At 33.0% G+C, this 13,668-nt stretch overlaps 1 protein-coding gene across 1 annotated transcript; it reads right to left on the reverse strand.

Annotated features, from left to right (window-relative positions):
* On the reverse strand, positions 457 to 8,405 carry LOC109712189 (putative clathrin assembly protein At5g57200; the record flags this gene model as incomplete). The annotated part of the gene is given in 15 exon segments (XM_020235621.1): positions 457 to 1,048; positions 2,513 to 2,637; positions 2,870 to 2,945; positions 3,031 to 3,213; positions 4,045 to 4,125; positions 4,227 to 4,307; positions 4,417 to 4,482; positions 4,563 to 4,628; positions 5,678 to 5,728; positions 5,925 to 6,017; positions 6,115 to 6,242; positions 6,368 to 6,506; positions 7,737 to 7,834; positions 8,131 to 8,200; positions 8,281 to 8,405. Coding segments are annotated over 15 exon segments (1,701 nt in total). The 3' UTR covers positions 457 to 694.

Raw genomic sequence — 13,668 nt, forward strand, 5'->3', positions numbered from 1 at the left:
TGATACAAAATATATTGAACCTAGCCTATAATAATTCACCCACTAAGCATATATTAACTCTCTCACTATCACATAGTAAAATAACTCTCATGAACGTAAGGTGATCTTAAAGGTTGCGCGTGACTTTTTCTCGATAGTTTTGGAGCCTTTATATCCAGCAATTACATATCCTTTTATTTCCCACAATGGCTGCTGGTTTGAGTCTCTTTGACAGCCCGTTCAGCTAGCGAAGTTGCTATGCTAGGGACTTGGCCGAGCTGAAATTTTCCTACGTCCCTGACAATAAGGTACGCAAAGCATATTTACAGTCCAAACATGATATCGAACTCATAATGGTGTTTTCAGATCTTCCTCTGCACAAACATTTTACTGCAAGGTTAGCGAGCGTTTACAAACCTCTACACAATAACAACTAAATATACATGAACCTCAGCAGGTTTTCGACAAAGCGCAGCACACGGCAAAAAACAAGAATTTATTGCGCGTCTCATTGCCCGGTCACCAGCATCTCTAAGGACAAACAAATTGTATGCAAGAGAGAGGCATTCATAAACCCACAACCCAAAATAATCTAAAAGTTCACTTCACAATTTACCTATTTCGAGATGAGAAAAGGATGTGCATTTATAGACAAACAAAGGAAAGAATTAGAGTATGTCTTATTTAAAAAAAGAAATTTAAAATTGTTTTAATGTCAGATCAAACTAGAAGTGCCTTGGAGAGGAGGAGCGCCGCTCTGGGGTGAAAACCCTGTGAATGGATCGCTGAACGGATTGGCCGGTGCAACGGCCTGGGGATGTTGAGGGTAGTTAGGTTGATGATAAGGATGCGGCGTCATGTTCATCGTCATCGTCATGTCATGTTGCTGTTGAGCCATCATAGACATCTGTACGTTGGTCGGAGGTGCAATGCTATTGGACATCGCGAACGGGTCGTGCGGCTCGAAAGGATTGGTGGCGGCCGGGCCACCATATGTTGCTGTGGTTTGTTGTCTTCTTGCACCATCGTCGTATAAGCTATCAAGCAGAAGCTTATCGAAGCCACCAGCCTAGTTGGACGAAAAGGCCAAACATTATCAAGACAGTTAAAACTATACTAATGAGTCAAACAGAAAAAGAAATCCTTCTTACTACCCAACAAAGAGAGAGAGAGAGAGAGAGAGAGAGAGAGAGAGAGAGAGAGAGAGAGACTTTGAAAAACTCTTAGGACCAACCTGCTGCTTCAGTTACATGACCATGTCGCACAATATCAAATGGTTAATGCACAGCTTTGAACGACAGTTGCATTCTTTGCCCGATGAAAAATTTTGGATCACTTCTTATGGTCTAGGAATTTTGACTACTCAGTTGATTCAACACCACTCCACTACATGAGCATTTCAGAATGTAAATTTCTTCCTTGAAATTCAGAGAAAGAAAGACTACATCCAGAAACTGTATCTCAACCATTCAAAATTGTACACTGTTGTCCTGATTTTTTTCCCTAAAAGTTGAAAAGTGGGCAAAGGTTTCAAAATGAAAGTGCTTAATTTTTCTTGCAAATACAAAGTTATATACTTCTTCTATTCCAATAAAAGGCCAATGTTATAAGAAATGGAGGAAAAATGGAAAGGAGGTTACTTTAAAAAGACATTTCATCACGTATTTTCTTCCTATGCAATGTGCTAAAAGGTACCAAAATGGGCCATTCCGAGACTACTCTGTATTTGTTCCTAAGGAATTCGGTTCTATGGGTTCCAATACCAAATTTAATGCTTCATGCTCGTATAATCTAGCTACTACATTTTTGAAATACTTTTCATAAATTTAGCAGCGTTTCGTCATTTAGATTAATAATAAATACTCGTATGCAGAAATCTGCTTCTAACATCTACTTTATTGACACGTATGTATCGTAGATAATAGAATTAGGTAATCACTTAATACCGCTCCTCTGTTCGAGGGCAGAGATGACTTTGAGAACTTCTTCTTTGAGAGGAAGATCATCACATTCTCCTTAAGATATTATGATCTACAAAATAAACCCCTACTTCTCTCATACTTCACAGTGAAAAGAGGAGAGGATCCATTTATAATTCATGCCCTTTAACGAGATCAACCAAATAAACTCACCAACAAGAGGAGAAAGGCAGAAACAAAAGAGATAGACATAAACTAGAAGACCAGTTTCGGTGACTAGCTGATTGTAGATAGGAGCTCTTGGGTTTCAAACATTCAAAGAGGACGCCCAACCAGTCGACCGGGTTAGTCCACCTCTAGCCAGGAATGTTCGTGTGATAAACTCACCTATAAAGTAGCAAGTTGGTTTAATAAGTTAAAGGTTTTTTAGAACAAAATACACTACAAGTCGTCCCAAAAAGTCGCAAGAAAATGGCACTTGTTGGCCTGTAAGGTTGAAATTTGCTCTTTGTACAAATTACTGCAACTTTCAAGATATCAGCAGGTGAAGTATCAGAACATTATGTTGTAGTGAAACTAAAAAAAAAAGGAAAAAAAAAGTCAATCAAGCGTACCAGTTTGCTCTCAGTCAATTGGTTATTGTTGTTACTTGCTGACGACACTAAAGCTAATTCCCAACCAGAAGAATCAGTTGCACCACCAAAAAAGCCACTGGTACTAGCTGCTTTGGAACTGTCCCCTGCAAACAACATGTTGCACTTAATAGTTAATACCAACATTAAATGAGCTCATCACTGATACACCAACTATCCGAAGAAACAGAAGGTTCTAAAGCTTCTAGTTTCTTGGCATATTGAATTAAAAAAGCAAAAATGCTCAGTAGAATTTCAGATAGACTTTAAAAAAAGCAAGACTTTAGATTTCAAGTGAATATTTCAAGAATATAAATGTATTATTAACTACAGAATCACCTGATGGAATGATAGCCAGAGCCAGTGCATTACTTTCTTCAAGTTCAGCAGCAACAGGGTTTATTTCGTCCAAACCCTGCATGATCACACACAAGATGAATTTATTTCTATATGATAAAAAGTCCAAATAGTGAGAAATAGATGAAGGATAAAATACTCACCAACAGATCAGCTGTTGTTGCAGTTTGAGCTGCAATCTCAACTGTAGTAGTAGGCTGTGGTTGTTCTTCGGGCTCAACAAGTGTAGGTTTTTCATCTTCAATTGTAGGTTCTTTTATACTCTCTACAGGAGGAAGAGGAGATGATTCTTCTTCCTGTGTCACTAAGTTACTCTTCTGATATTCCTGTTTCAACAGAATTTAGTCCGATAAACACTTGAATTTTATTCTATGCTACACAGAACCAACAACTGACCGACCCAAAACGTATGTATGAAGAGTTACGAGATGCATAGAAGTTTTAAATTACCCACACCCCCTAAGAAAAAAAGCAAGTCCACTCTGTAAGGACTCCACATTGGCAAGAGTTAAAAGACTCGGGAGAAGGATATAAATGTCTTTCTGTACATTTTTACGAATTTCTAACAGGTTACAAATAAAATATTCACATCTTCCACGAGAAAAGGAATTCTTATATGCTAAATTGTATTCGACCAAAAGTTCATTTGTTTATTACAGAAGTCATAATTCCAAAAACAAAATACAAATCATTGACCACTTACTACGCTGGGCTATAGTCAAGATGAACATAAATATGCACAATATACTGACACAATTTCGATAGACAGCAGGAAGAAATAGAGCTGGTAGCAGGGAAAACTCCTTCAACCCCTTTTTGCAATCCGTTAATGTCAAACTATGCACAAATACATATTCATGGTTTACTGAAAATCAAGAAGGTACAAATCCAGTGAATAACTTATTAGTCCAAAACATATTCACTTGTATAGATTAACCTATATATAGAAGTGCAATAGCAATTTAGGCGCCCAACATGCACGTGATAACTATAACACTGAGAAGTCTTTTTGCAGAGTGACTTTTAAATCACAAGCCATTTAATCATTTCTAAAGAAAATATATACCAGTGAAGGCTCCAAATGCATCTAGCACAAGGATGCTTACGATGCTAACTTTCATGCTTAAATCAACATTTGTTCAAATTCTATTACTCACAATGGCCTTATTTGATACAGAGCCGGTTCGAGGTGCTTCTCTTATGTATTCTTCCATCGTTGCGAGAAATGATGGAGGCGGCTGAAGAAAGTCAGCATGGAAAAAAAAGAACATCAATTTTCGAATAAGAATGTAACAAATTTATTCTATCAATTCAAATGCGAATAACCACAATGCTAGACCTCTTTAAGAATTGGAAACTGGAAGTTCCTAGCAAGCTCCAAACCTCTGCAGAACTCATAGAAGTCAGAAAGACTTTTTGCCTGTTGAATAAACAGATCTTCAGCACCCAGAAAATTGAAAAAGAAACAGTTGGCAACATAATTCAGCAAAACCTCTCAACAAGAATATTTCCTGCCAGAAGAGACATACCAGATGGCCAGCTCTTTTGTAGATGTCAAGAGCTTTAATAGCATCAAGTCTTGACATGTCAAAGAACTGCAGTATATTAGTACTTAGTTAAGAGAAAATCTACAGTGATGGGAAAACTGGAAGAAAGAAGAAGGTCATGGAGGTACCATATCGACAATATTGATAATCCCATCGTTAATTGCACAATAGATTTTGAAGCTCTCCTTTAAAACCTGAGTAAAAGGAGCAATTCTAAGTACCCTGTTGTTTTTATAGGAATAAAAATAACTTCACGACAATCAATTTCTTCAAGGATAAAAGGATTAATGACATGTGTGTGTTTAATGAGGAGAAATAGACTCCAAGATAAAATGGATTTGTTTTCAAATGCAGTCAGGCGGGACATATTATTGAATCATCATCAACAATTGCTGAACTACAGGTTCATCCATGAAAAACTCAAGATGTAAAATAACCAAACAATCATATGAAACCTGGCTATTACGTTGACAGCATTTGCAAAACTAATATAAACAATACCATCACTTTCCTGTATAACTGGGGAAAATTAAGCAGAGTTATCACTACTAGATATTTGCCTTTATACATCATTTTTTCTTCCATCTCTGAGAGTAACAAAAGGAAGAGTTTTTTGTCAATGGGTGAACAGATTTAATAAACTTTTATACACTAAGGCGACTAGTGTTAATAAAAGAAGTTAAACAACGGAATTAAAAAAATCTATAGAACATATAAATAAATTAACCAGCACAGTATTAACTGGGAAAGAGTATTGAACAGAAAACATCATAATATCCAGTGCAAGTATAGCCAAGAATAAGCAGTAGTAATCCTTGTTTGCGCATGACAATTACTAACATTCCTATTCATGCAACTCCAGTGAGAATGACAATCATGATGAACTTGGATGATATAGTAACTGTTTATGACTAGTATAACGGTTAAACTAATAGAGCATATGGCTTTGATTAAAGAATCAAGCTACTTCACGCATTACATTTTACAAGGCAACAAAGCTTGTTAGCAAATAAAGTATGTTTTCATTAACAACAAAACATTACAGGTTACTGACAAAGGCCAAAAGTTTACAACTATCACAAGCAAAATAATGCTTATGAAAAGATGATGCATTTTTTACCATTTAAATACTACATAACTATACAGGCTCAGACCTAATAAAAGGGAGAGAGTAATAATGTTCTTTGAGACACGGTAAGTTCGCAACCAATAAGATGGAACATAGCAGGACAAGAGGACATACCAGAGCTAGTGCATATTGTACAAGATAGTTCCCAAAAGCAGCTCCTTCAGGCTGCAATATTCAAATAAGTCAGCAAGCAAGCTATTATCCAGAAAACAAAAAACTAATCAATGACCAGAAAACAAAAGACTAGTCAATGACCAGAAAACAAAAGACTAATCAATGGGAAGTTTCACTAGTTTATTTCTTTAAGAGACTCACCATCAACCAATAAAAGGAACAGAAAGTGGAAGTGGCAATTTACTACCTGGCAGCCAACGAGGCGGAAAAGCAACTGCTGCAATGCAGGCAGCTGTTCTAGAAGATCCTCACAACTTAAATGCCTTGTCCTACTATGCCCCTTAAAATTTCATGAAAATAAAAGAAAAGAGAAATAAATAAAGAGAAGATCAGCAATAGCTCCATCAAACAAACTTTTTGAAAGTGAAGAAACACACCTTAGAAGACCCTTCTGTGGGTTTCGCTAATCGTTCTGCTTCAATATCATATTTTAAGACCCTAAAGCACTCAAGTCGTTCCTCCAAGAATAGTGCATATGTGCGAACCCATGCAGAGCAATCCCAAGCTAGAAGAAAATTCTAAACAATTCAGAAATATGAATTTCAAGATAATTTACTTGCTAAACCTGCCTATACTGCAGAGAAAACTGTGAAAGAACTTTTGCTGCAAAATTTCAGCAGACAACCCTACCTTGAGGACTAGAGTCATCCTTGAAATTGGATATCTGCAAAACATGTCCCTTGTGTGAATAGTTTAATAGGTCCTCTCTAAATGTCGGATCACCCTCTCTCAATATCCTGTGTATAACTATCAATGTTTTAAGAGCAACCTGTAGATATGTAATCGACATAATCATATCTGAAAGATGGATAAAATCAACAAACACTGTAAGAGCATTAAATATCAATAAAATACACAAAGCAGTATTGTACTTTTATAATTGATAATAAACAAGTTTTTTCAACATTGTGACCTTATAGGCCTATTTGGATGCGTAGATCGCTCGTTCGGTTTATGTTTTCTGTGTACTCGAGAGACATTTGGTAATTGGTTGGTGGGAAGATGGAAAGATGTCTGCAACTGTCATGTTATATACAGCCTCTACATCATTCTAAAATTATGAGATGATAAATCATCTCATAGGTGGAATGTACTTCCCTGGAAATTTGGAATTGTTAAGATTTCACAACAGCTAAAAAGATAAAAATCTTAGGCCATAATCACATGAGAAATCTCCGTAAGGCACAAGTATTCCAGCATAGCCTGGTTCAACATCCAAATCAGTCCTATATGTTCCATAGTTGTCAATCAGTTCTAGTATGAATTATAGGCACTTCTCGTCAAAACATCACCCCAGAACAAGCAACTTTGATTAAAACAAATAATGGTCTGTTTTGATTCATGCTTTCTGCTACAATATTTGCTCCCTAGAAAAGAGGAAATACACCTTTATAGTCAAATTAGTGGTGCAAATGAGTCATGAAAGAAAAGATATAATACCCTAATCATAACAAATATTTGAGGACTAAGGGAAGTCTAATGCCAACACCCTTACAGGAAATTGAAGATTTTCATCTTTGTGTGATGTAAATCAATACTTAAGAAACCAAATGAGAAACAAGATGGACAATCAAAATATCAATGAAAAGCGGCACCAGGTTAGTTAAATGCGAGTATTCTTGTTTGCAAAAATCCAAATAACTTATTGCAGTAAATTTTGCCATACTAAAATTCCCTCAAGTAATGACTTGATCGAAGCAAAATTGAGCAGATTATATAAGAACATTGGCCAATCCAAACTTATCTTAACAAACTAGAAAATTCAATATTTCCAATCAGATCCAAATTATTTTCAACTAGTAACAACTTTACATTGTACAAATTGTGCTAGTAACAACAATCAGCAAACATCTTTGCTCTCAGTACGTTGAAGATGGGATTGAACTTGACTAAGAAAGATTTGATACAAAGATAAACACCTAGTAAAGTGACCAAATCGTAAAGTCAACTCACTGCGACAATATAAGCAATAAAGAGATAGATTGATAGAGAAACATACCACCCAGTTATGAGTCTTAGCTAATCTCCTCGCAAGCGTGTGCACGCAATAAGAAACATCCGTTCGTGGACGGGAGGCTGAGGTAGCAGCAAATAACTCTGGACCGCACACAACATGCAGAAATTAACAAATTTAGACAACTTAATCCAGTTACACCAAATGAGAAACAGCAAAATAATTCCTTACCCTACATTCAATAACTCAAAGTACAACATCAATCGAACTAACCCGTAAAAGAACTCAACTCATAACCAATGAATTCTTGTTTAATCACCGCAGCAAAAGATCAAAACACAACCAATTGTATATGATTGTAAACAAACTTCCACAAATCATTGCCAACCCTAAAGAAATCAATGAAATAACAGCAAATTCTACTCAAAGCGCTACTCACTTCTAATGTGCCGCTCCTTCGGCGGCCGCTCCACGTGGTTCGTGGCCTTCACTACAGCGATATCCAGATCCTACTAGCATCAAAAACATAGTCAAAAGAGAGAGAAGGATCGGAGAAGGGAGAGAAAGGGAGAGAGGGAGGGGATCGGACCTTGAATTCGCTGTTGACCTTGGCGAGGCTGACGGTGGTGGAGTCCTTGATGGCGCCGTAGGCCTTGCGCCAGCTCTGGAGCGTCCCCATTGCCCACCTCAAAACCCTAGCCCTAACCCTAACCCTAACCCTTAGCGACGGGGACGAAGAAGAGGAGGCGGAGGAGGGGATCGCGGCGGTGATCGTCACCGCCGCGAGGGGTTTTATTTCGAAACTTCGTTATTCTCCCTTCGCCTCCCTCCGTCGTTCGCTCTGCGTAGAGAATTAATTAATAAAGGAAAAGGGTTAATTTCATATACGTCCCTGTAAACATCACAAATTATAAATATGTCCCTATAAAGTTTAACTTTTATATATATATATTTTTTTAAATTCTGATATTTTTAAATATGTCTCCGCTATTAGAATCCGCTAGAAAAAATTAGTTAATCATAGGTAAAATACTTAATAATAATTAATTAATAAGCATTTTTAACTCTCTTCAATTAGTAATTCTATATATTTGTAATGACAAAAAGGTCATTTCACTTGTAAAATAAATAAAGCTTTAACGATAATAAACCAGAGAGACATATTTAAAAATATTATGACTTTTGTAGGGACAATATATGAAAATTGAACTTTGTAGGAATATATTTATAACACACTGTGTTTGTAAGGACGTGTATGAAAAAAAAAAAAGAATAAAATTTATAGATGGATAGTCCCTGTCCTATCCTGATATTAGGATTCGGTCCCTGTTCTATTTTTTTTGCTTGGAGTGTTAATTGCGACATTGATCCCTAACCTTTACCCATATTTCCACTCGCTGCCTTAAATATTTTACTATTGTTGAATCTTAATCATTCAAGTACTTTATTAATTTTGACGGAACATCTATTGTTATCGTTTAGTAGGTCCCGTCAATATTTTCAAATCTATTTACTCACCGTTTGGTACAGATATAAGCAAGAACTAGCTATTACAGAGATAGATACAAATATGGGGATAAGAAAAATAGCATTTTGATAAAAATTTGGTTGTTTCCGGGAATAAAAAAATAGCATTTGTATAGATAATATGGAATAAGAAAAATAATGGGTGGTTATATATAAAAATTGAAGGTGTTGGTGGAAATAGTTATACTAAATTATTTTAAGTACCTAAGAATTACTATTTTCGGATAAAAAAATTAGTGTTTGGATATAAAAGATTATTCCACCCCTTATTCCCAATCCAAACATGTTAAAGAAAAATTATTTAAATTTTCAATTGATTGCGCACAGTTTCAAAAAAAAAAATATATATATATATATTCATGTCGAGAGTTCCAAGGCATTTTCTTCAAGTAAAATATAGTCATTTTATTAAAAGGGTGGAAAGCAATTACATATTTTTTAAAAAATTCTAATTTTTTCTAGGGTAAACTACAAATTATTTTTCTATAATTTAGCTCATTTTTACTCTGTCACCTTGCGATTTGAAAATTTTCAACTTACTTTCTTGCGATTTAATTTTTATTTTACAAAAAAAAAATTATATAAAATAGAATGACAGAGTAAGATTTTTTTTTTAAACTACAGAATAGCAAAGTGAAAAATATAGTAAACTATAGTGGGATAAACTATAAAGTAAAACTTATTGAACCACAAGGTGGCAAAGTGAAAATAAATTAAACAATAAGGGGGAGGGGGCAAAGTGAAATTTTTTGGACCATAAGGTGTGGTTACTACTATTTTTTTTCACCTGTATATATTTTCGGTTATAATTTGTTTATAATTATATTGAACTAAACGACTTCGAAGTAGAATAGCGTAAGTAATAAAAATAGGCTAAAATATAGAAAAACTCTCTGTAAATACTGTTTTTTCTCTTTTACTTTTTCTCTTGACTTTCAAAAATTTAGATTTTGCCCTCTTAATATTTTAGAAATATTTTTAGAGAATTATAGCGTTAATGGAGAGGACAAATTAATCAAATTATCTTTACTTATTTTATAAGAAAAAAAATAATTTTTTTAGTATGTTTTTGTTATTTTTAAAGATATTTTTAAGATAAATTATAAGAAATAGATAAAATAGTGATGGAATCTTGATGAAGGGGGAGCTGAATATATTAACTAAAAATTTGGAGAGGGTAAAATATGATTTTTTGTAAGTAAGAAAAAAGTGAAAAGTAAATATTTACAGAATTTTATTTTTTGTATTTTAGCTAAAAAAAAAGAATTAAAAAATACCACTAACAAAAATGGACCTTTTTCAAAATGACCCTGTAAAATACTGTAATTGGGCTAATAATCCTAAAAAAAATTAAATTTGGCAAAAGGAGGGTTAGTTTGCCAAATTTAAATTTTGTAGGGTTATTAATCCAATTACGGTATTTTACAGGGTCATTTGAAAAAAAGTCCAACAAAAACAGTGTAAAGGATCTCTTCTTAAATCGCACATAGTTGAGGGGTCTCTGTGCATGTTTTATCAACTTAAATGCACCAAACAAAATTTTTTTTTTTTTTCAGTGAGTTTTATTAGACTTTTTAGTCGCATAAAAAATATTATCCGGGATCGTACAAAACGGAAACAGTGGATTTCGCGGGATTTAGCTCTGCAGTGGTTATGCTGAGCTGTAACTAGGTGGCCAATCGTCTACTTCCACGTGGCACAACTTGATTGGATGACGTTTTTTTTTTTTGCTTAGTTATGAAAACTCCGCATATTGCTCCGTGTCAAAAATACTTTTTATATAAAAAAAATTTAGGAACAATTGCTTATTGCTTCATGCAAAGATATTAACTAGCTAATATATCCTCATAAAACTTAAGTTGGTAGATTTATCCTCCTAAAAAAAATTTTCGTTTATAAATATAATTTTCTGTTAATAAAATTTAGATAACTATGAGGTAAAAAAACTAACCAAATTAGCTAAGCGGTAAAATAACCTTTTTTTTATCCTTTATATATATATATATATATATATATATATATATATATATATATATATAGAGTTGAGTTAGATAGTATCGACAGTAAACGAGCCGTTTTACTATCGATTTGTTTTCGATGATAGAGCTTCCAAATTGACGATCGGCTCCGTTAATATGATCTAAACCATTAAAACTATCTAGAATCAAAATTCACGCACTTTCGATATTGTTCTTTATCCATCAAGTGAACAAAAAAATAAATGGTTGAAAAATAATATTCTTTAAAAATGATGATAGGAGTCTGTAATCAAGATCAAGAGTATAGATCTTGTTCTAAATAGTTTAAAGAATTTTCTAACAAAATTCAATTGATTTGGATATCTTTACGTCGTTAAACGAGAAAACGCCTCTTATCGACCATTAAAATTATAATTTTGAAACTCTTTGATCATTAGGCAAATAATGTCGAAAAGATTTAAAATTTGATTTCTAAAACACTTCAAGTGTAAGATCATGTTCAATGGAGCCGATCGTCAATTTGGAAGCTCTATCCATCGAAAATAGGTAGTAAAACGGCTCGTTACTACTGATAGTATTCTAGCAAAACTCTAATATATATGAATTGAGCTCCTATACTTTGAAAAGTACCAGTCACTGTTACTTGTAGTTTTCGGCCCTTGGATTTAAGGGATGTGCGTTTAGGATGATGTGGGTCCTCTAGGGTTGAGTGGGTAGTTGGTTGAATAGTATAATCTAACGGTTGAAAATAATTAAAGACGTAGATCTAACGGTAAAAATTTACAAGTACAAGTGCTTGGTGCTTTTACAAGCACCATAGGCGGGACTCTATATATATTATATATATAAATATATAATAATATAAATATATATATATATATATATATAGTAGGCCTCCGTGCTCCTAAGCCGATCGTCGATTAGAGAACCGATCGTCGATTCAGATACTTCATAATCGAAAACGGCTTAGGAGCACGGAGGCCTCCGTGCTCCTAATAGCACACAAGAATCTACTCTATAAATAATCATATATATATATATATATATCATAATAATATATATATGTATATATATATACATACATATATATATATATGTATACATATATATATATAATATATATTACATATATATTATATGTATATATATGTATAACATAATATATATATGTATACATATATATACATATACATATATATGTATACATATATGTATAATACATATATATGTATATATATATATATATATATCATATATGTATGTATATATATATACATACATATATGTATATATATAGTATATACATATATATGTATATATACATATATTGTATGTATATATATATAATACATATATACATATATGTATACATATAATATATATACATATATATATAGTATACATTATATATGTATACATATGATGTATGTATACATATATACTATGTATACATTATACTATATATAATATATGTATATATTATATTAATATATATGTATATATATATACATATATATGTATATATACATATACATATATGTATATATATATATACATATATACATATATATGTATACATATATTGTTATTACATATATGTATATATTATATATACATATTATATATATATGTATACATACATATATGTATCAATATATATGTATACATATATATAATGATACATATATATACATTTATATTATGTATACATATATATATATATATATATATGTATACATAATATATATATATATAGTTGAGCTAGAATACTATCGATAGTAAACGAGTTATTTTACTACCGATTTGTTTCGATGAAAGAGCTTCCAGATTGACGACCGCTCCCGTTAAATATGATCTAAACCATTAAACTAAGTAGAAATAAAATTTCTCGCACTTATATACTATCTCAACTCTATATATAGAGTTGAGCTAGAATACTATCGATAGTAAACGAGCCGTTTTACTACCGATTTGTTTTCGATGATAGATTCCAAATTGACGATCGGCTCCGTTAAATATGATCTAAACCATTTAAACTACCTAGAAATCAAATTTTACGCACTTTTCGATATTGTTCTTTTATCCATCAAGTGAACAGAAAATGAAGGCTAAAAATGAATATTTTTTAAAAAATAATGATAGGAGTCTTGTAATCAAGATCAAGAGTATAAGATCTTGTTTTAAATAGTTTAAAGAATTTTCTAACAAAAATTCAACTGATTTGGATATCTTTACACCGTAACGAGAAAACGCCTCTTTTCGACCATTAAAATTACAAAATTTGAAACTCTTTGTCATTAGGAAAATGATGTTGAAAGATTTGAAATTTGATTTCTAAACACTTCAAGTGGTATAGATCATGTCAACGGAGCCGATCGTCAATTTGGAAGCTCCATCATCAAAACAAATAGGTAGTAAAACGGCTTGTTTACTACCGATAGTATTCTAGCAGAACTCCTATATTATTATAT

Source organism: Ananas comosus, linkage group 6 (genome assembly GCF_001540865.1).
Source record: "Ananas comosus cultivar F153 linkage group 6, ASM154086v1, whole genome shotgun sequence".
Lineage (NCBI taxonomy): Eukaryota > Viridiplantae > Streptophyta > Magnoliopsida > Poales > Bromeliaceae > Ananas > Ananas comosus.